The sequence below is a fragment of the Andrena cerasifolii genome, chromosome 16, assembly GCF_050908995.1.
Source record: "Andrena cerasifolii isolate SP2316 chromosome 16, iyAndCera1_principal, whole genome shotgun sequence".
Lineage (NCBI taxonomy): Eukaryota > Metazoa > Arthropoda > Insecta > Hymenoptera > Andrenidae > Andrena > Andrena cerasifolii.
In genome coordinates this window covers 4,066,041-4,087,728 of record NC_135133.1, presented here as the reverse complement: position 1 = coordinate 4,087,728, position 21,688 = coordinate 4,066,041, and the positions used below count along the sequence as shown (strand labels likewise).

The 21,688-nt window shown below is 38.5% G+C and overlaps 7 protein-coding genes across 14 annotated transcripts in view; 4 read left to right on the top strand and 3 right to left on the bottom strand.

Moving 5' to 3' along the window:
• Window positions 1-261: 261 nt before the first annotated feature.
• On the bottom strand, window positions 262-4,175 carry Akirin (akirin). The gene is made up of 5 exons (XM_076829526.1): window positions 3,615-4,175; window positions 2,732-2,931; window positions 2,483-2,645; window positions 2,347-2,403; window positions 262-2,255 (listed from the first exon to the last, which is right to left on the bottom strand). Exons 1-4 carry the CDS (start codon window positions 3,790-3,792, stop codon window positions 2,393-2,395), a joined length of 552 nt encoding a protein of 183 aa, XP_076685641.1. The 5' UTR covers window positions 3,793-4,175; the 3' UTR covers window positions 262-2,255; window positions 2,347-2,392.
• A 443-nt stretch (window positions 4,176-4,618) lies between these two features.
• On the top strand, window positions 4,619-7,926 carry Apt1 (Acyl-protein thioesterase 1). Of its 3 annotated transcripts, none has more exons than XM_076829520.1 (8): window positions 4,619-4,796; window positions 4,978-5,054; window positions 5,258-5,289; window positions 5,370-5,435; window positions 5,530-5,577; window positions 5,686-5,936; window positions 6,001-6,161; window positions 6,364-7,926. In XM_076829520.1, the coding sequence occupies exons 1-8, from the start codon at window positions 4,721-4,723 to the stop codon at window positions 6,409-6,411; spliced, it is 759 nt and encodes a 252-aa protein (XP_076685635.1). In that variant the 5' UTR covers window positions 4,619-4,720; the 3' UTR covers window positions 6,412-7,926. The 3 variants fall into 3 exon arrangements, with proteins under 3 accessions (XP_076685635.1, XP_076685634.1, XP_076685636.1); XM_076829519.1 differs by having other exon boundaries at window positions 4,636-4,796; window positions 5,686-5,932; window positions 5,997-6,161; XM_076829521.1 differs by lacking the exon at window positions 4,619-4,796 and having other exon boundaries at window positions 4,803-5,054; window positions 5,686-5,932; window positions 5,997-6,161.
• Window positions 7,927-7,988: 62 nt separating this feature from the next.
• Window positions 7,989-9,567, top strand: LOC143377799 (enoyl-CoA delta isomerase 3, peroxisomal). Its single transcript, XM_076829518.1, has 6 exons — window positions 7,989-8,167; window positions 8,378-8,541; window positions 8,623-8,743; window positions 8,817-8,906; window positions 8,961-9,101; window positions 9,301-9,567. Exons 1-6 carry the CDS (start codon window positions 8,066-8,068, stop codon window positions 9,454-9,456), a joined length of 774 nt encoding a protein of 257 aa, XP_076685633.1. The 5' UTR covers window positions 7,989-8,065; the 3' UTR covers window positions 9,457-9,567.
• Window positions 8,493-12,796, bottom strand: LOC143377774 (DNA repair and recombination protein RAD54B). Of its 3 annotated transcripts, XM_076829459.1 has the most exons (11): window positions 12,412-12,794; window positions 12,236-12,335; window positions 12,057-12,149; window positions 11,865-11,997; window positions 11,224-11,792; window positions 10,388-11,150; window positions 10,157-10,316; window positions 9,957-10,083; window positions 9,652-9,879; window positions 9,252-9,586; window positions 8,493-9,126 (listed from the first exon to the last, which is right to left on the bottom strand). In XM_076829459.1, exons 1-10 carry the CDS (start codon window positions 12,630-12,632, stop codon window positions 9,512-9,514), a joined length of 2,469 nt encoding a protein of 822 aa, XP_076685574.1. In that variant the 5' UTR covers window positions 12,633-12,794; the 3' UTR covers window positions 8,493-9,126; window positions 9,252-9,511. The 3 variants fall into 3 exon arrangements, with proteins under 3 accessions (XP_076685574.1, XP_076685575.1, XP_076685576.1); XM_076829460.1 differs by lacking the exons at window positions 8,493-9,126; window positions 9,252-9,586 and having other exon boundaries at window positions 9,762-9,898; window positions 12,412-12,795; XM_076829461.1 differs by lacking the exons at window positions 8,493-9,126; window positions 9,252-9,586; window positions 9,652-9,879 and having other exon boundaries at window positions 9,957-10,069; window positions 12,412-12,796.
• A 1,461-nt stretch (window positions 12,797-14,257) lies between these two features.
• Bc10 (BLCAP apoptosis inducing factor bc10) lies at window positions 14,258-16,448 on the top strand. Of its 2 annotated transcripts, none has more exons than XM_076829529.1 (2): window positions 14,258-14,415; window positions 14,500-16,448. In XM_076829529.1, exon 2 carries the CDS (start codon window positions 14,581-14,583, stop codon window positions 14,821-14,823), a length of 243 nt encoding a protein of 80 aa, XP_076685644.1. In that variant the 5' UTR covers window positions 14,258-14,415; window positions 14,500-14,580; the 3' UTR covers window positions 14,824-16,448. The 2 variants fall into 2 exon arrangements, with proteins under 2 accessions (XP_076685644.1, XP_076685645.1); XM_076829530.1 differs by having other exon boundaries at window positions 14,294-14,410.
• Window positions 16,449-16,548: 100 nt separating this feature from the next.
• Window positions 16,549-21,688, bottom strand: part of LOC143377805 (small ribosomal subunit protein eS10) — a 68,118-nt gene continuing 62,978 nt past the window's right edge. Inside the window, exons 1-3 of one of the 2 annotated variants that reach the window (XM_076829527.1) lie at window positions 17,438-17,554; window positions 17,001-17,145; window positions 16,549-16,916 (exon numbers count right to left, since the gene is read on the bottom strand). In XM_076829527.1, the coding sequence (XP_076685642.1) occupies window positions 16,587-16,916; window positions 17,001-17,144 (474 nt within the window). In that variant the 5' untranslated portion in view covers window position 17,145; window positions 17,438-17,554 and the 3' untranslated portion in view covers window positions 16,549-16,586. Of the gene's footprint in view, window positions 16,917-17,000; window positions 17,146-17,437; window positions 17,555-21,688 lie in introns of those variants that run through there. The other variant, XM_076829528.1, reaches the window with a different exon arrangement.
• Window positions 17,631-21,648, top strand: Snx17 (sorting nexin 17). 2 transcript variants are annotated; one of them, XM_076829488.1, is made up of 10 exons: window positions 17,631-18,013; window positions 18,106-18,243; window positions 18,305-18,629; window positions 18,703-19,068; window positions 19,142-19,232; window positions 20,039-20,289; window positions 20,458-20,664; window positions 20,736-20,918; window positions 20,999-21,094; window positions 21,156-21,648. In XM_076829488.1, exons 3-10 carry the CDS (start codon window positions 18,570-18,572, stop codon window positions 21,348-21,350), a joined length of 1,449 nt encoding a protein of 482 aa, XP_076685603.1. In that variant the 5' UTR covers window positions 17,631-18,013; window positions 18,106-18,243; window positions 18,305-18,569; the 3' UTR covers window positions 21,351-21,648. The 2 variants fall into 2 exon arrangements, with proteins under 2 accessions (XP_076685603.1, XP_076685602.1); XM_076829487.1 differs by having other exon boundaries at window positions 17,631-18,243.

Genomic DNA, 21,688 nt, shown 5'->3' with positions numbered 1-21,688 from the left:
AACGAGATTAGAACACACATGTAAGAATTTTCGTTACGTGCGCTGTGGAATAGATTCAGTAGTTCATGCACTTTCGGCCAGAAAGGTGGCGGATTTCAACAGTAGTGCAAGGTTCTGTTTATAGTTTCCCTGGTGCATGGAACAGTATAAATATACAGTTTTTAAAAACCTGCCGATTATGCGATCGGCCCCGTGTGTTGTTACACACTAGACGGAAATAATATTATTTAAACGGAGTCCGAAATAAAGAAGTACACGTGATCAGTCTTACACTTATATTTATTTCGATAATAAGTGCTTACATAATATAATATGGAGGTATTTTAATTGAAATTAAATCCCCTGAATGATCGAGGAATCACTTCTGTGTGTCTCTTTCACAAATTTTCCTTAATGGTAAACAATAACTATTGTTTCTCAAGTAGGTGTTACTTATCATTAATAACTAAAACCACTTGTATTCCTTTTTTTCTGTCACATTCAGCAGTCAGTAAACACTTGGTACGTCGGCGTACTCGCTACTATTGCGCGAACACTATTTAGCATCGTGTTCCCAAATTGTTCTGGCAACCAAGACGCTCCTTTTATGAATGAATAAGGCAATTTTTAATGCCCTTTTCTCGAAACGTAAATCCGCAAACCGACCACTCGATCTATGCTCCTTAGAGAGTAGCGAAACGAATTTATAACGTGCTGACGCAGACCACTTCAGATAACTTGTTTCTTGGTGCTCGATGCATTTTCCAAAAGAATGTCTCAACAAACAAAAAAAGAAAGGTGCATGCAGCAACCAAGAAAACCACATTCGCATTAATTGTAGCTACTTATATAATCGGACTCTCCTTTAATTTAAAAATAAGAAAAGAAAAATCAAACGCAAGAAAACGAGATATGATATAAAAACGAATTACTATAAACTAAACGATTTTACGATCAATAACAATAAGTAATATGTACTAGAATTACCGCGATAAATATGTCTAATAATAGGCACAGTTAAAGTATAAGTATAATATATTCGTTATTCACTGTTTTATTATGCTACAGAAAGTCGTTGCTACCAGGGAACAGAAATATTTTGCGAAATTTTATGAAATCTTTATTTCAAATACTCGTTCTTGACAATACGTTCATACAATGCTATAGTCTATACGTTACTTCGACCTCTTTACAAATTCTCGTATTTGTATCGCAAGCAGAAGGGCTTTTGCTAATAAAAGAATGGGTTGTAATACATCAGCAAGTGTCAAATAAATGTAAATTTCTCGCGATAAATAAAAGATCCACATCAAGCCAACGGCGTTCTCGCGAAATTATGGATCAGCTGTTTAAATACAAAAGAAGAAACGAGATAATTTTTTTTTGGATCTACTTAAAGCATTTTTAATAATTCTATAAATTACGTGTGTTGTTTAATTTCGAACACATCCATCGGAGGGGAATGCTGCTCTCGGCGATACCTTATACATGTAATAAATCGTACACGTAAAATAGAAATAAGCATGTCGCACGGTGGACTGTCGAAACGAGGCTTCCTAAATATTTCGAACTATCTCGGTTTATTTTTTTTTCTAGCGATAGGAAGCAATTAAAATCCCATGGAAGCAACTTTCCCCTCTACATGGTTTGGTAATCTCTCATCCTATGCACAGTACTTTCTGCCAGAAACTCCAATACACACCTTCGCGTCTTTGCATTACAAGAGTATCTTTTTATTGCGTGTATTTGAGCAATATCTAATACAACGTACCGTTAAATCAGCAAGGGGCTATCCGTATTGTTACTCGATATTTTGCAATGCTCTCTGTAGCGTGTACGAAACGAACATCTCCCTAATTAAATTTAATTACGCGGCATTACGGAGCCTGTGCAAGTCAAAGATCCATCTTACTCCCGGCGCGAAGCATAGTTATGTACTATGTGCAACTTCTAAATGTATCAACATTTGTACATAACTAGAATCTCGGTACAGTTCCCTGATATCAGCGCGTTTCTAACATCAGCCAGTACAAATATTGTTAGTTCATGTAAATTCAATAGTATACACTGTAGATTTTCGTAGTACGTTCGCTGTTGCTGCAAACCTACTAAACTTACGTTACTAATTTTTTTTCTTTTTTTTTCTTTACCAGACAATTTATTTTTTTTTCAATGTAAATCATAGTATGAATTTTCGTAAAGATGTTTTCTTGAACAAGGCGGTGCTGCATACCTCGACTTAAACTTCAAGCAAATTTTTCTCACACAGTAGAAATCTATAATAGGAAGAGACAAAGAAAAATAGATAAAAAAAGACTAACGGAGAACTGTATTACGCTCGTCCTACGAGATAGATATGCGTCTCACCTAATATTCTTCACAGAAACATGTCCTTATAAATAAGAATCTTGTTTTAGGATAGATCTAAAACATGGGAATCAGAGAAATCAGACATGCGAATGGATAGTAAACGACATAGCCGCGGATCGTAAGGACTACTCACAACTTGGCGCAGCTGCAGATTCGAATCTCTTTTGTATCTGATCGTAGGTGAATTTGACAAAAGCATCGTATTGCTCGGAGAGCTTCATATTTAAAATCTGATCGTATTCTTCTCGAATTTGTGTCTCCTGCTCTTTAAGCATCCGCTCACAAATCAAGCCAACCTTGAAAACAGCACGTTTCGTGAACATCGACGCTATGCACTTTACTAAAGTTCAAATTACAGCCGGTAAGCTTGTGTCTCCTGTACCTGTCTAAATGTGAATAAGGGTTTTTCCTTTCCGCTGGGATTATAACTACATGAATTTGAACCAGATGCAGATGGGCTCGAAGGACTGGCAGGGCCCTCCATGTCTGAAGAATCGCCGCCATTGGTTTGAGGACTAAAATGCAATTGTTTACGTCGATGCAGTCTCCGAATCTCTTCTCTTATATTGGCAGCCATTTTCTCTGTACACCAAGGAAATTCTGTTAACTTAAAATACTGCATTCCCTTAAACATTCGTTCCATTGGAATTCGTCACATTCGCGATAGAGCCCTATGTATCATAGATCCTATGACTTTCATTTAACTGGCATAATATCTAAAATTAACATCTGTAATTGTTACATCTATCATCGCGCGTCGTACCTACAGAAGCTGCAACGCACATTATTATTAATTTTATACTCCATGGAATTTAAAGATATGCTAAACCTAACAGAAACTTGTCGTAATTTCTTTTTCGATCTACAACGGAAGCGACGAAATAAAATGGCCCCACTGAGAAGCTTCGAAAATGACGATATATTCAACATAACGTTAGAAACATTTGCATATAAAGAGGAAAAAAGGGGAGGCTGATTCCCGATGTCCGTTGGTACATTACCATATGATGTACGCCCCCCTTGCCCCCCACCCCGAGCAAACCGCCCAGCCCCCTACCCTGCCCTTTTAAACGTCGCGGATTCAAGTTTTAAATCGCTATAGGACGTCTCGCTTGCCACCCCCTTCTCCTTGTCACAATGTGACGAGAAGCAAAAAAGAAACACGGGAAGAGAAAGAAATGAGAGAGACAGAGGGGAGAGAGAGAGAGAGAGAGATAGAGAGAAAAAAGGGAGAAAGAAAAATGGCCGTAGCTTATAGTAATTACCAGGCGTCAGTTTGTGGGTTACATCGCCGAAAGGTGAGGGATTCTGTGGTCTGGAATTCACTTGAGTCGATGTACCAGGGGAGACACACATCGGTACGCATCTCCGACGTTTACTAGGGCGACCATGGCTATGCACCGGGTCGAACTCCAAAGATCTTTTCAAAGTGGCGCAGGCCATTTCTCCCGTTCACGGTATCCTAGTCCACCAACTGACACCTCCGATTATTATGGGCTTAGCCCCGCGGAGCGACGTCGATTATGCCGGAAAATACAGGGAAACCACCGTATACGCGCACCGCCTGAGCAGTTTCTTTAAGTGCACTCTAGCTGTTCTGGCTCCCTTCGTGCCGATCTCCTCGGATTTCCTCCTATTCCGACCAGACTGCACCAAAACAAACACTGCGGTAAAACAATATGGCTGGCAACCACGGTCCGTCGGCTAGGAACGACCACGGAACCACACGGAACGAGTGTCGCGACCATTCAGAGCACCATCTTTTCACTGGGCCACTACTTGCATTCCGAAATGTATACGTCGCGGACTCGACTGAACGCTGAACGAGACCCTCCGCTTCTGATTGGTCCAGGCGTTGCATCATGGCGCCCCTCTGCATTTCCTTCCTGCGACGTGCTTCGATTGAAATACAAAAAAAATTCTCGCATCCAACTCCCATGTATTTTACGATTCCGCGCCGTACCGTTCAATTGTCGAGCATGATCGCGAACTTGGGTACTCAGAAGCTGAGTATCATCGATTATCGGACTTCTTTCTGGGAATCGTTTCCGAGTCGAAGGAGCACGTGGTCAAAGACATTGATCGATCATGAAAGAGTCGAAAACTGTGGGACCACTCACTTCTGTAGATCGTTTCTCTTCGATCCCATATACAGTTCTCTGTAATTCAATTAAATATTCATAAATTCAACTCCCGATAAAAGGTGGGCACAGGGGAAAGTGTTTGAACCTGTTCGAACCGAAAAATTCTATCGCTTCTTGGAAATGCGTACTCCCTGACGAGCACTATGCGAACGTCAAATTTGAAATGATCTGTTGTTATTTTCAATCGATCGATCAGGCTGCCGTGAATCGATCGCGCGTCTCCGAATATGTTCATGAGCCTTTTAAGAGATCCACGTAATTTATTGTTGTTAATTAACGTGTCGACTATGGGGAATTACGCAGGTTTGTGCAGCAACTTCGGTTTACGTTTAAAAATGTTTCGTAAAGCATGCGCATGACTCCCGTCTGCTCTCCATCTGTTCGCTGTGGGGAATTTTAAGCGGTGTCAAGAAGAACCCTCTGCGCCATTCTGTATTTACGATTTTCACCGAATTATTGTACGATCTCATCCGTTTCCTCGCAGCCCGTCAAACGAAACGAGGAATAATGACGACAGTGAGCCCTGTGGTGATAGCCGCTACAGCCAGACACACGGCGACGGTATGGCATTTAATAGCATCCTCTCAGCGCACATAGTTTTTGGTTATGCCTGCTGCAAAGCCATCCTTAATCGACCATAAGTTAATTACTGTAGATCTCTTCAACATAATACGGAAAGATTTGAGAATTAAAAGATACATGTTGCTAAGCTTTAAGGTAATTTCATCGATCTCGTCGGATACAACTCTGTGTTCTTGTTACAGCTAATATTTTTCCATGGATTGGGCGATACAGGGTAAGAGTTAACGGGTTACATAATACGATAGTAATAAAATAGATTTATAGTCCACGTATGTATGAACTTTGCTTCCACAGGCATGGCTGGGCCAGCTTGATGGGCGAAGTGCGAGCCCCGCATATCAAAGTTATTTGTCCGACCGCGTACGTATACTTTGAATCGAAAATGCAATAATACTCGGAGACGTTCGGCGGCTTATCTTCCAAGAGAATCTATCGTTTACTCTTAATATTCTAGGCCTACAATGCCAGTGACGCTAAATGCTGGATTTAGAATGCCTTCTTGGTAAGTGAACACGTACGACAAATTGAGGTATACTCGGTGTTACAATTAAAGTGTGAATAAGAGTTTCTGCGAAATGTTAAAAATAGATTTACACATTAATAAATATAGGTTTGACTTAAGATCTATGGATCCAAGTGGACCAGAAGATGAGGAAGGCATTCGCAGAGCTGCGGACATGGTACACTCTTTAATTGCAGAGGAAGTTGCGGCAGGGATATCCACGAAACGGATTGTTCTCGGCGGCTTTAGCCAAGGCGGCGCCCTTGCCATGTATAGCGCTCTTACATTCCCGGAACCCTTGGCTGGTGTCTTAGTTTTATCGGCCTGGCTTCCTATGCATCAAAAGTTCCCCGCTGTATGTATCGAATATGTTTATAATATGTTTACTGTGTCGTGTCTAATATTACGTACTTTTTTAGGAAGCACGAGGAAACAGAAACACCTCGTTGCTACAGTGTCACGGTGATTGCGATCCGATAGTGCCATACAGGTGGGGCCAGATGACTGCTTCCTTTCTGAAGCAATTCATGTCGCAAACAGAATTCAAAACTTACAGAGGAATGATGCATACATCCTCCGACGAGGTAAGCGTACAACACGCACGATAAAATACTGCTAACTTCGTTAGGTTCGATTTAGAAGCATTTATTAAGTCATTTTTTGGTGCTAAGCAATATCTCTATGATTCGTTGTTGAACGCAGCATAATCGTTTATATCACAAGTATGGTAGCAAAGAAGATTCTAAATTAGCTACAAATTGTTGATAATGATTATTGGTTTTACAGGAAATGCGCGACATGAAGAAGTTCATCGAAAAAGTTTTGGAGCCGTAATAGTTCCGCCAAATGTATTAATGTTTGAAGCATTAATCTCATTATCTTCTTGTTCTTTATTAAATTAATTACTTCCGATTTCACTGCTACTTAATTCTAGTGCTTGGTGAATAAGTAAAAGCAGCAGCAAGAGAAAATATTTAAAATCGTAAAAAAAGGGGGAAACAGTACTAGTAACGAATTATTAATTTGTGGTTAATACTTATTCTGATTGCGTTACCACTCGTATTTATGTGAATGAATTTAACTGAATTTACTCTGGTTTAAATACCGATTATAGTATTATGCTATTAAAGTCCTTCCAGCCGTTAATTTAATAATACACATCAGTAAGCATCGGCATTCCGTCTATTAATTTTAAACGTTTTACTGTACATGGAAAGTAACGTTATCTTAAATATATCTTTTAACAGCATTTCACGTAGGCTCGATTCGTCCTCGATATCATACTTCCCTTAAAACAGAAATCTATCGATTTCGAATCGAGCGAACTGTTCGGACAAAATTTCTTTCTGAATAGAATCTTGTATTCGACGACGGGCGTAATAATTTCCGTTGGTCCGACTTTTATTTCATAAACGATATCCGCAATTGTACATTCAATTGGAAACTTTAATTTAAATATCAGAATAATTATAAGCATTTCGATATTCCTTATAATGTTTACATTCTACATAAGTTATATATAATGTACAAACACTGCTAATTATGGAATAATGACTTTTGTAGAGATGTTATCTAGGAGTTAGTAATATATGCCCATGTAATCTGTGATTACAAAATATAGTTTTGAAATCAACAAATTCGAGAATTCTTAGTAGACAACGTACTTGCGGATGCTAGTCGCGAAAAGAGCGTACGCGTGCCAAGTACGATAGCACTGGCACATCTGCGAGTAAAGAAGTACTCTCTTTACACAATTTCTCTTAGGTTCTTTGAAATGGTACTACTAAGAATAAGAGGAATCGCGATTATCATTGAATCAAAGGTTTAACGGAGAAGCAATATTAGTTACGTAATGCGGGATGTGGATAATTGTTTGTACCATTCACCTGTATTATTAAAACGCAAGAAATCATGCTTATTAAACGAATAATCTGTCTTTCTTTGGTGTATAAGCGTGTATAAAGGCGTGTTACGGAAAAGATTGTAATCGTATGGCCGGTTTCCCTGTATTAGTATGTACTACTACTTTCCAATGTACATTCAGTAGATCAGTACTCGCTGTGTCGTTTAAACTTCCAGATTAAAAATTATAGTGGCTGTGACTTGCTAGCGTTACTACCACAGAACAGTAAAGTTGTTGGTGTTCTTCGAATCGCATCCCTCCACATTATTTACAATACTGAAGTTTAGTTGAGTGATTTATTGGTCTGTGGGGACGATAGAGAACACAAGGTAGTATTGAATAATTCTAAGAATATTCCTTATGAATATTTTGTACCTCCATTATTTATCTTAATTTATTGTAAAGGGACATGTTATTGTGTGAATAAATTTTTGTTATCAGTTCCATACACTTATATATTTAATATCTCTGTGTAATTTAATCTTGTTTATACGTTTGTTATCAGATGACAAGCGGAATTCTGCACATTTAAGTAGTTTTCGTTTTATCAGGACTGTATGCATGTTAAGTATATAAAATTGCAAAATGGATAACGAGGATCAATCCAATATCTTGTGTTCCGTGGAAAACGGGATTCAAAAGATTGTATTAAATCGACCAAAAAAGAAGAATGCTCTCGATGACTTTGTAAGTATTCCTATACAGAATAGTGTGTATGTATATAACTTTAGTTTTAAGGTTGGAACGCCCAGCAATTCATCTTTTATAAATAATGAAGAAACGGAACGAAACTTACACATACATAATGCTCCTAAAACGTTTATTTTACGTAGAAAATATTTGTACAAAAATATATGTAGATTTCGGACATTTAAAGGATGCTATTTTGTTTATTAGATGTACAAAAGAATCTTACAAATCTTACACGATTCCGTTAAGGACAGCTCCATTTACATGGTAGTTCTGACTGGCACTGGAAACTATTTCTGCAGTGGAAATGATTTTGTTTCCCGGCTGAGCCAGGATAATTTGGATCTCGAGGATGCAGTAGTTAATTTCAAGTACGTATTTGGACAATATATTGTGTACATTAGATTACCCAGCACATTTGGACATCAATTTCATTTTAAGTGGCCTTTCAGAAATTTTGTGGACACTTTAATTACATTTCCCAAGCTTTTGGTAGCTATCATAAATGGTCCTGCGATTGGACTGGCAGTAACAATACTACCATTATTTGACATGGTGTATGCGTCAGATATGGTAATACCGATCAAACTTGCTGGTACTTTTACTGTACTATAATTAACTCGCGGTCATTTTCGCGATGTTGCAGGCTTTCTTCCAAACGCCATTTACTAGGCTAGGTCTCGTTGCAGAAGCGTGTTCTACGTACACATTCCCTAACATATTTGGGCATTCCAAGGTACTTGAAGTTTTCGGTACTTTTACGTTTTGTTCATTCATTACTCTTTGGTAGGCTGGCGATATGTTATACATGGGCTACAAAATGAATGCTATCGAAGCTAAACAATATGGTTTAGTGAGCGAAGTATATAAGCATGAATCCTTGGACGAAGTTTGGACGTATTTGAGAAAAGTGTCTTCACTTTCGTTGCAGGTACTTTATCGTCAAGTCCTTCTTTCTGTAGTGTTAAAGTCGTCGCCCGCTAGGCCAAAGCGCGCCGACCACGCATCGCCCATATGACAAAACAGCGGCGACGAACATTTTGCTTTGGTCGCCGCGCCTCGCTTCGGCGTAATGGGCGACGGCCTTTAAATGGGATTATTTTTTAAACAGATGACGCGCTTCTTTTCAGTCGATACTGGCGATCAAACGTTTAGTTAGAAGGTGGAACCAGAATATTTTATTAGACGTTAATGCACAAGAATCAGCCGAAATACTAAAGTGCATGCAATCTCAGGACTTCCTCGAAAGAATCCTCAGCATTATGGCAAATAAGAGTAAAATGTAGCAATATATGAAATAACAAGGGTATTTTATAACTTTTATACCATCAATTTAGTAATTTAAGCTGCTCTATTCAAAGTGGAATTTTTAAATAGGAACGTTATGTTATTGGATATTTCTGGCAACATAATTTCCTGAAAGAACATTGAAAGTGATTATTAAAATTTAATTTGAATACTTAGTATTAAGTGAATCTTACCTGCATTACTTTATCCGGAACTGGTTGCTGATAATGTTCCCATTCTAACAGCTGATTTATAGTTAAGTTTTGATGAGGCCCTTTATCTTTCAAAAGGAACTGACATTCTCGCGCGTCTTCTTGGTCCGATTTTTCTAAAGGCTTCTCCACTTCCTTGGAACCATTGCAAGGGCATTTCATTAAATCGTGGGTCAAACACTTGGTGTCTGTTGTTAATGTGAACAAATCCTGAAAATCATCGCCATTCCTATTAATCGGTATCGCGTCTAATCAAGGAGTGTTTAAAATAAACGCGAGGAACAAACCTTCAGTTCACTCATGGTCAATTTCAGAGAAGCAAAGTTATTGATATCCACTATAGTTTCGCTTAAACCCGCTTTGCTAACTTGCCTCTGAAAAATCTTCTCTTCAATCGTGCCTGTAGTTAGTAATCTATAAATTTCGCGACGTTATTCCAAGGACACGGCCTGGTACCTACATTATTCAAGAGTTAAAGAATCCGAACCGTAATAAGTAAACATCTTTCTTTTGGCCGTCTCTCCAAATTCTTGCCATAGCTTGAGAATCGGATGCTGGATTCCAGTCTGAATCGAACAATACGAGCCTGGATGCGCCAGGCAAGTTCAATCCAACCCCACCAGCTTTCGCACTTAATAAAAATATCTCTGCAATAATTAAATGAAATTGTCAATGTTAAGCTAAAAATCAAGTTCCGTGCTTTGTTGGGTATACTGACTGCTGCTATCGCCTTTGGAATTGAATTGTTCAATGACCTTGGACCGCGTGCTACTCGGTGTGCTGCCGTCCAATCTAAGAAACGGTAATCCTTCTGTGTAGCAAACGTTCTCCAGTAAATCGAGTGTCTTCGTGTAATACGAAATTAATACTAGTTTCTCATCAGTCTCTTTCAAATTCCTCATCAATGTCTTTACAACCGAAACTTTTCCACAGTATGCTTCCCTCGAGGTACTTCTAGAGTTTTTCATACAAGAAATTCCAGTTGCATTCGGAGTATCGTTCCGCCAAAACTCGCTCTTGTCTTTATAAAACAATTCCGGATGGTTACAAATCTTTTTCAGGACCGTTATCACCGTTAAATGTGGAACGCTGTTGTTTGGTAACGCAGTCCTGTTAAACCACGCATCCGTAACGCGCGAATACAAACTTTCTTGCTCATGCGACAAGCGGCAGAACACAATCAGCTCGTGTTTAGAGGGTAGATATCTGTTAATTGTATCTTGCGTGCGTCTTAAGACGAAACATTTAGTTTTCTCGCGTAGCTCACTGGCTCTTTCTGTTCCCAGCGATGCAACGCCGACGGTTGCATGGGGGCACTGTGACGCCACAATAGGATTGCCGTAATAATTTTTAAATTCCTGATTGCTGCCCAATATACCAGGATTCACAAAGTCAATCAAAGCAAAGAACTCTTGCAAATCATTTTGAATAGGAGTCCCAGTTAAAAGAATTCTTCTTTTGCAATCCATATTACTTAAAACCTGAAAAAGATATATATATATATATATCTCAAAATCCGTGATCCCCTATTCCCGTTGAAATCAATCACGCTACCTTCGCTGCTTTTATTTCATTATTCTTTAATCGATGTCCCTCGTCGCATACAATTAAATCGAAAGCAATTTCTTTGATTTCTTCTTCGGATCTAATAAGCATGTCGTAGCTAATAATCATAATTGAGCTATTTGTTTGCTTCTTGAAATCTTTCGGCTTGTTCTTGGCGTTAATAACGTACGGAAAGGCTCTATGGAAGCCCAACCAACGTCCGAACTCTTTCTTCCAATTACTACATAGACTACTAGGCGTTACTATTAAAACGTATTTCAGTGTCGGCTTTCCTTGCGGCCCCTTCTTCAGCAGTGTCCAGATAACCGCGATGCATTGTAAGGTTTTGCCAAGACCCATTTCATCAGCCAGAATTGCGCCAAAGTAATCGGGTCCCTTCAGACCCATGATACACTCGTACAGAAATACAACGCCACGCCGCTGATGCGGTCTGAGCACATTCGCTAAACAAGCATCGACCGATACTTCTATCTCTTTCCCTGGTGTATCACATTGCATCCAATTTTTTGAAGCATTCAAAAAAGGCATTACCAGAGGATTACATGTTAATTTCAGCCCTTTAATACAATATCGACATCAATTTATTCTGTATATCTACAAGTGTACTTATTATTTCTGTTTCGCCAAACCTTGCTTTAACGAATTAAGGGGAACATATGGAAGAGAGCTTGAAGTTCTTTGCTTCTTGGCAAGTGGTTCTGAGATTACTTCCTTGGGTGATTCATTCGCTAGGGGTGTACTAGGTGTCGCTCTGTCAATAATCTGTAAATGTTCATATATTAGGTTTACATCGTAGTGAACTTATATATATTTATCTTTACCTCAATTTCTTTATTCGCTACGTTTATTCTAAAACCTTCCACAAGGGATTCTGGGTCAACGCTTGTTCTGTGAATAACATTCCCTTCTGCGTCCTGTTGAACCATATATACTTTATAATCTTCTGATTTAATAATAAAGGATTGTGCATGTTTTCCTTGTAAACACAATGTATAATTACCTTTACAACCGCACGCTTTCCTGTGACTTCTAAAGTCCCATCATCCTCCCACTTCTTATGCTTCCTCGTGGACTTCTTTCCCATCACTACGTTAAAAATACTGGCCAAAGCAGAATATATTTTATAATTTAATTAATTCAAATTTTCGCAGAACAAATGTTTAAAAGCATACATACATTTTATTGCTACTGGAAACGGTGGAGGAGCATTCTCCAACATTAATTGTATCATCTCCGTTTTCCTTATTCGAATCGGTTCCTTGGTGTGTCTCTTCATTGCAATTTTCAGCAGATTTTTTAAATAAATTAAGAATTCTCGACGTACTTCTAGGACCAGCGTGCTTTAAACTTTCTGATGATTTATTAACGTTTTCTCCGCTTCGATTTCTCCGATACATAATAAAAGAACGTTACCTACAGTACTGGGTAACGCAAATGCAGTTCATTATCCAACTATTTTCAACAATAAAGTCGCTTGTTTATCACTTTCAAAAGCGTTTTAAAAATTTGTTCAATTCACGGTCACAGGAATGCTAGCGTCGCGCAGCGAAGAAACGAGCGAACTAAAATAGACGTTAAAACACGCCCTGCTCCTTTGCCGAACTGGCCTACCTCAGGAAACTAATGAATTACCGTTTCTTTCAAAGATTAATACAAAATACTGTTGGATTTCAATATCAGGATTACAAATTGGGCACTGTAATCGATGTTTCTTCTCGGGATATTCATTTAAATTGCTCATTGTCAGAGATAGCCTATAGGCGATTCTCATCAAAATACTATTGATATTTCTTAATCCGAATGGCGTCTGTCTGTTCTTAATTCGTGGTTGTGCGTAATCTGGTATGTTTGAAAAAATCCAGAGGTAGAAATAACTTGCTTTAGCATCATGAAGTAAGAGTAAGGAGACTTATCTCTATATCCCAGATAGAAAAAAAGTGGTCACGAAAAATGTTCTGTTCAACGGGATGTTCGTCAAATAAAATAACTTGGACTTTGTCGTCGGCATCCTCTACTAACCTAGTAGCTAGTAAAGAATGTCGAATGCTTAAGCATTTGCTTAAGAATAAGTAGCGACTGAGAATACCGCCACAAGTTTAGGTTTATTTTTTTCTTTCGATAGAGCACTAAAGAGGTGAGTATGCGCATCCGCCATATTGGGTCCTCCGGAGAAAGAAGATTATTGAGTACCCACCTCATTTGGGTATTGTTAGATTCACTTTATAAATAAAATATACGTTATTAGAGTATTTTATTACATTTAAGTTTATATTTGGTTTATAAAGCGAATTTGACAATACTCAAAAAGGCGAGTACTCAATAATCTTCTCTCCTGTTGCGTGGCCTTAGGGGAAATAGTAGCCTTCTGGTGGGGAAATCAGGCGCGGGACAACGTCCGTGGAACGCTAAGGCGTTCTGCTCCCTGGACGCGAATTCTTAGATATAAAATAATAATGTAAAGAAACTATTTGAACACAAACAATTAATAAATTTAATGAAGTCAATGAATTTAAACAATACAAATAAGAATTTCGCTAGGTTTATAATTTCACGTCCGTTCACTATCGCTCACGGGGTTCAAGTGACCTTTCAAACGCAAACGCTTTTACATCTTTTGTTCTTTACAAGCTGTCCTTAAAATCTAAGAGCCAATAATATATTTACTAACTAAATTCTCATTGGTGAATCTATTTCCTTCACAGTTATTGATTTTTAGAATCAAGCGTTTAACAACATTGCTCTGGAATTACATCTAGGAGAAGGGATCAAAGTGCAGTTCATTTATTCAAACACCCGTTTCCAAGCGGGTATTGATTAATTTATAATCTTGAAGTTTTCTCATTAAAAGAATCTCTAACTATTTTCAAACCCCTCGGGCTTGTGCGAACTTCGCTTTGTTTCACTTTCCTATTACACTCGTATGATCCGTTTTGAACTTCGCGCTTCTAAAGTTTGTGTCGAACGCCGCTAGATCGAGAATCGCAACTCGCAACACTCCTGAGGACCCAAAATGGCGGATGCGCATACTAACCTCTTTGGTGCTCTTCTTTCAATCTAGGCAGATGAGTCTCCTTACTCGTACTTCATGGTTAGCCTGAGTATGTATCGTTAATGATCGTTAAGTCGTTACGATCGAGAGGGACGAAATGTTTCGTGAGGATTATGGTGCTTCCAAGTAAAGTACGGGAACACAAATTGTGTCACACGAATGACGAGCCCGGGGATTAATTAAGGGTAACTAATTTCGCGTCTTTCATCTTTCAGAGAGGTTCTGTCGTAGATGAGAGAGAGCTAGACTGACGGAGTTGTAAATACGTATTCGACAACAACACGGGGGAAAAAAGAATGTATTGCCTACAGTGGTTGATCCCGGTACTGCTGATACCAAAGCCAGTAAATCCAGCTTTACTGGAGACGCACGTCATGTTCATGGTACTTTATCTAATCGGATTCTTCCTGGAGCGAAAGCCGTGCACTATTTGTAGCCTAGTATTTCTTGTCGCTGTTTTCCTAATTTGTTACAGCGGCATTGGTAGCTGTCTCCTCTGGAGCACAAATTGCGATACAGTGAGATGTGACAATAGTTAAGGTCGCTAGCGCGACCATCCTAAGTTCACTTCCTTTACTTTTATTCCACGTTTAGAGAGCTGCGTCTAAATTAGTTTCTCGATTCACAGAGCATATTAAAGAGCTGATATGTATATGCGTATATAAACATTCTGGTATACCTGTGCATATATATGTACTAGTAAATGTATATAAATATGATTTTCTCATGATTTCATTAATAATTCTTGTAGTTCTTGCAATCGGTATATACGTATACGAATGGTATGTACACCTTGGTATGTACATATACGAATATATTTATACATGTATTTATACCTATAGAACATGAAGGCATACAAAATTAATAGGCCATAAAAGAACGTTGCACGAAACCAACAACTTCCATGCGAGATTACGGAGCGATCGAGTTATGTGATCTGTGTATATATGATTGAATTTAAATTCAGTTAGTTTAATTTTATTGTCTAATCCGGGGTTGACTAACTGGTGGCTTGCAAGTCACCAGGGGCACCTCCGCCTTGCTGCCGCGCTGAACAACCCCTCCTTGTACCAACCAGACTCTGATGATCGCAGTCGATTCCTCCTTCTTTCCTTCTCTTTTTGACTGCGTTCGTCAGAGTCGGGGAGGTATGGAGCGGGCCGTGCAGCGTAGCAGCAAGGCGGAAGTGCCCCGGTGGCTCGCGAGCCACTAGTTAGTCAACCCTGGTCTAATCTTATATTGTATATAAAATTATTATTCTTTGACTCTCTCGTGAACCGTATGGTACGAAGATCGAGATTTCCTTTGCTCATGGATTAATTCGAATAAATTCTCCTTCTGAAAAATTCAGTAATCGACGTCTGTCGTTGGTTGCATTTGCTTTGCAAGCTAACTGCCAATATGTAATTGAATCGATGGTAACTAACCGAGCAATATGATTAACGGTTTTATCGTATACACATACGGAGGATTTAAAGTTGTAATAGAGAAAGGATACTGCAAGCAATGCGAACTAGTATCGCATCGAAGCGAGTCTAAGTAATGATTATATTATATATAGAATTTACAAGTGGTTACTTTCGACTTGTTCGTACGATAAATACGAGATTCGGCGTTACTTTGAAATTATCCATATGGATGATTACTAGTTATATACAAATGAAATACAATGAGCCGAGCTGCGAATATATCTTTCCATCCAAAATAGATATTAACAGTTTATTACGAGAGTTGAAAGTTTTTAGAAAACATTGTTACGTTAATATCGTCTGAATAGATTTCGTATGCTTTTAAACGCAGAGAAGCCTACACCGTACCGCTAGTACATATAAATTTTAATTTTAATACATACAAGAAGAAGACAAGTTAGTGAGAGAAGCGATTAACTGCACGTCGGTAGAATGACGGAGTAATCAAAATTTCTTATTTAAATCTTCCGCTTTGGCACGAAATATTTTGTCTGTGATGTTTCCAGTTCCATGCGTGTATCTTATCAGAAACAATAAATTTACTTTTAAATAATTTCCGATTTCAATACCAACTGTAAACATCAGTTGCCTACTGTTTGCTTCCATTGGCGGTTTTACATACTAGTGACTAACGATTGTACAATTTGTAAGTAAATGTACACTTTTGTAACGGAATAAAATGTAAACTAGAAGGATCTCCTACATCTCCCTTCGTTCGATTTTTCTTTACTCGGTAAATGTTTGTATCGCTGTGAATATTTAAGTGGAGCGAAGGTAATCGGAATAATGATACAATTGCATTATGAAAGATTTATTTATTTTACATTAAAACGTTATTGTGGTTTACCACGTCCGAAACCGCCACGGAATTCAACGTCACCTGTGCCCGCGCCAACATCGGCTTTCTTATCGCCTGGTGGCCCTCCAGGCCCTCTCCTGTATCCGGCACGGTCTTCCGTCGGCCTGGAAGCTTCGCTTCGCGTAGCCGTTGCAGGTCGCGGCCTTGTGGTTTCTGACCTGGTTTGCCTCTTCAGAGTGGAAGGTACAATCTCGGGAGGTAAATGCAGATATCTACGTAGATACTCGATACCTTCGTTCGTCAGATACCAATAGAAATGTCTCCAGGCAAACTGCTCTTTGACGTATCCCCTGGACCTTAAGGACTGCGAAAGGAAGATGATAGAGACTGGATGCGAGTGGACAAAACCGCGAGATACGAACAGTAATGTTGGATCGTGGATAATTACCTGCATAGCTTTAATAACCTGAAGGTTCGGAATAGTTTCCAGCTCTGGATGCTTCGGGGCATGGTAGTCTTTCTTCGCTACCATAACACCCTCTTTGAAGAGGTACTCATAAATCGCCACACGGTTCTTTTTTGGCATCAACATCCTGAAAACAACGGGCAGTAATTTAGAAGCGAATTGCCTTTGTTGTATATGCACTTTGAATTATATACACAGATATAGTGGGAGGTTCGTTGTGTAGTTCGAGACACAAACATTCCCTTTGGTTATAGCCACATGACATCAACCTTGTTCACCGGGATAATAATGGAAAAATACCAATCATATGAAAATTCTTTAATTCAGTGAACATCAAAGAATTGAACGAACCTCCTGTTTTCTCTTAATGTTACTACACGGCTACGATTAAAACAGATATTATAAGAATCCTAACGTACTTGACGTTTCAGTGGGTGCCGTTCATCGGAAAGAAACTTCGCTCGCGCACGATACATCGATATACGCGAATCGATGTATCGTTCGAGATCAACCGGAAGTAGCCGAATGTGCTGAAAAATATATATGCATGTTACATTATTTGTAAACATATTGTAACGTTTTTTATGTTTCAGGCTCGGTAGAAAATGCCCGAATTTTTTACATTGCGCTTTCATGTTGCATAAATGCAATATACTGTATAATGAAAGCAAATGTTCTCTTTGATGGTTTATACTAACAATAAGTTCGTGTATAATAAAATTCTTCGCGAATAGAATGCAAGAAAGAAGGATATTAAATATATTCTGAAAGTGTCAAAGCTCCTGCTCGCGTTAATTAAAACCTTGGTGACGACGAAGATTTTCGAACGAGTATCAGATCTAGCATCAGCCAATGTTCAAAAAATAGAAAACACGGGCGCTGTGGCGCCCACGGGCACCCACGGGATCGCGAGACGAATCGTTGGTAATGAGAAAAATCAAATGTATTTCAAAACATGATTGAGAGAAAATTATGTAATAGATTCGTAGAACCACGTATGCGTAATTATATTTAGCACTTGTTAAACCAATGGTGGCGGGTCCAAGAGGTTCACATACTTTTCTAACGGCGTTACTATTTAAAACAGTTTCGCTGATTTGCGCGACGGTGTCGTGCTCGCGTTAACGCAAGCATGAAGAAATGCGTCAACTTTAATCGCACGAAATATAGTTGACAAGTGGGTGTACGACGAATACGCCTATCGCCGACGAATAATGACAGTGAGGTAAACAGACGATACGCGGGCGTCTCGCGTAATTAATTATCGGTTAATTCGTTTGTTTCAGATGGAGCAACTTTTCGGAGTACATGCGTATGCATTCGTGCATTCAGTAGCATTTTAACTGCATACAATGTGGAGTTTCTTACGCGAGTATTTTTATACATTTAGGACCATCTTTCCGTATATGTGGATTCTTTTAAGTATCATTTGCATACGTACCCATAGGGGAGAGATCAGTTAATTGCAATTTATTAGAAATTAGTAATACTGCAATATTCCGTGTATATAATGTATCTTTCTATTCGCTGAAAAGATAGACAACTGCAAACATGCATTTCTCTATACCAGATACACAGGAATTCATTGATACAGCTGGTAATACATATGTGGTAATTATTTTTATTATATATTATGTCTGCAGTACACGTACATACATCTATTCTACTGTATTTAAATTTCTAGGCTTACAACATCCACATAAATGGATTATTTCATTGTACCGTGAGGTATAAGCAACTGCACAATCTTCACGAACAATTGGCAAAAGATCTGGACATACCTTTCCCATCGTTTCCACCGAAAAAGTTCTTCCCTTTAACGGTCAATCAACAGGAAGAGCGCCGCGTGTCTTTGGAGAAATATATCCAGTCGATCGGGCAAAACACGGTGGTGAATAATTCAGGATTGTTGAACGCCTTCTTGTTGAATGCACAGCAAGAGACTATAGGCGGCCTGTCCGACAATGAACTCATGGACATTTTTCTCATGTGCGGATATAAAATACCAGTGAACGTTTCCACGGGCGATCACTCTGGAGCTGTTTTAAAGGTAACTCCTATCGCACTGACATTTGTAATTTGTAAAATGAACGAGAGCTTACTTGAATTCTTACATTCAACAGAAAGCATATAAGCATCTTAATCTATCGGAGCAATACTACCCTTATTTTGCGCTGTTCATTGTCGCTCAGGATGAAGGGAATAGAGCCTACTGTAAGTATACTACTGCGATACTATTTAAGGGGTCATTCTGGTTATCACGTCGCAAAATTCGGCAACATTCAGGCGTTTTTTTCCCAGTGAAAACGATGAATAACAATGTCAAACTTTTTTTTTATTTATTAAGCTACTTGTAATGTATATGGAACAATTTTTAAATACGCTTTTAATTGTGGTTTTTCAATGTTATCTGGAGTTCAAAATCGCGCCTTCGAAAAGAAATACCTCCCTGGCGGGAGTGATTTCAGGTCACAGACTCATCTGAAACAAAAAAACCAAACTGATTCTTAATCATTATGAGTACCGCTATCGCAGGTGCCAGAATTAGCCACGTAAGTAAAAATTGAACAAAATTTCGCACATTCAAACTTCAAGTTTCGAAAGTTTCCATTCTTACTTGAAGTTTGAATGCGCGCAATTTTGTTAAATTTTGACTTACACGACTAATCCTGGCACCTGCGATAGCGGTACTCATAATGATTAAGAATCAGTTTGGTTTATTTGTTTCAGATGAGTCTGTGAGCTGAAATCACTCCCGCCGTCTTTTCAAAGGCGCGATTTCGAACTCCAGATAACATTGACAAAACACAATTAAACGTGTATTTAAAAAATTGTTCCGTATACATTACAAGTAGTTTAATAATTAAAAAAAAAAGTTTGACATTGTTATTCATTGTATTCACTGAGAAAGAAGAACCTGAATGTTGCCGAATTTTGCGGCGTGATTACCAGAATACCAAAAATTAGTTAATACATCATCGGTTTGTACGATTCCTGATTTTTGTGCGTTACTCTTTCAGTGCTAAGGAAATTGCAAGACTTTGAATCTCCATTTATAACGAACAAGCATATGCACACTATAGGCAGTAGAGTTGTTCTTGGGAAGAATTATTGGGATGTGGGGCACGATCTTGAGCTGATGAGTGATGCGGTGTCGATGAATTTGTTGTACATACAAGCGATCGCGGAGGTTCGAAGAGGATGGATCCGAGTGACGGATGAATTAAAAGATCGTTTGAGCGCTTTAGAAACTCGCAGGAAGAAGAAAGAAGTATGTATCCATCTATACTGCGCACAGACGGAAGTAGATTGGCTCTGAATAAACGTTAAGGGAATTAATTAATGTCTCGACGTGCCAGTCTACTTTTGATCGAGGTTTATAGTTTCCGTCGACCGGTTGTTTTGTATGTTCATTTATTTTGAAACATTATTATTGTAGTATCTGGATGTAGTGCGTACTTTAAAGTATTATGGTTATATTCAGTTTGCTCCATGCTTTTGTGATTACCCTCAATCAGATTCAAAAGTATTAGTTGCGATAGGTAGGAATGAATTGAATTTGCGTATATTGTCCGAGGAAGAACAACACGAAGAAGTCTTTAAAGTCTCTCGAATGCGTTGCTGGCGAATAACCACTTTGCAAAATGTAAGTGATGATAAGGAAGGACGATATTTTAACGTTACTATGTAAATTCATCTGTTTCCGTCGAGTTTCAGGGGCTCGAGCGGTGCGAAGAAAACGATGACTACAGTTTGGAGTTGTCCTTTGAATATTTAATAGCCAAGAATCAGTTACAGTGGATCACAATTACTTCGGAACAAGCTATTTTAATGTCTGTATGCTTGCAGTCTATGATCGATGAGTTACTATTAAAGAATGCCGGTGGTAGTAAGCCTCAGGTTAATAAAAAGCTGTTATTATCGATTGCTAGACAAGCAGTTGAACATTCTGTACTAAATATTTGAAAAATTATGTCCAGGATGTACCGGGAAAGTCGTGGGTGTACATTATGAGAAATGGAGAAAGTATCACGATGGGATCAAGCTCTGACGAACAGTCCGAAGAGAGTAGAAAGGTATTTTAATGATATTTATCGTTTACTTATACTGTATTTATTTATATCGTTTACGGTTTAGAGCCCTTCTGTTAAACAACCTTCGAGATCGGAACCAATTATGAAGAAACTTGCAGACAGGCTGTCGGTAGTGAGAATAAAGAAGCTCAGTGATGCTAAAGGTAGAGTAAACGTTAAAATTCCACGGCAACACATATCGGAATGTGATATTATGGAGAACAATGCATTTCACATGATTGGTGACGATGACTTATGAATATGATGTAAGAAGATGCCTATAAGGGTACGCCTTACTTCTACACAACTCTGTAAATGATATTATATTTTCGGCAATTTACAACCAGGCGGTGTAAAGTTATACAATTCTCATATTAGGTATAAAAAATTTTTACCACCGACGATCCTGTTGGTATTGATTTTAAAGAAGTTCTGTTATTTTTAATGTTAAAAGGATCTACATATAAAACGCTTCGACAATTTAAACACTTAAAACTTTGTAACAATTTTTTTGTATAAATACTGTTGATAATAAAAATATAATGTAACATTCTGAATTCAGTGCAAGGAGGGTTTGCGCGAATGTAAATTATGCGA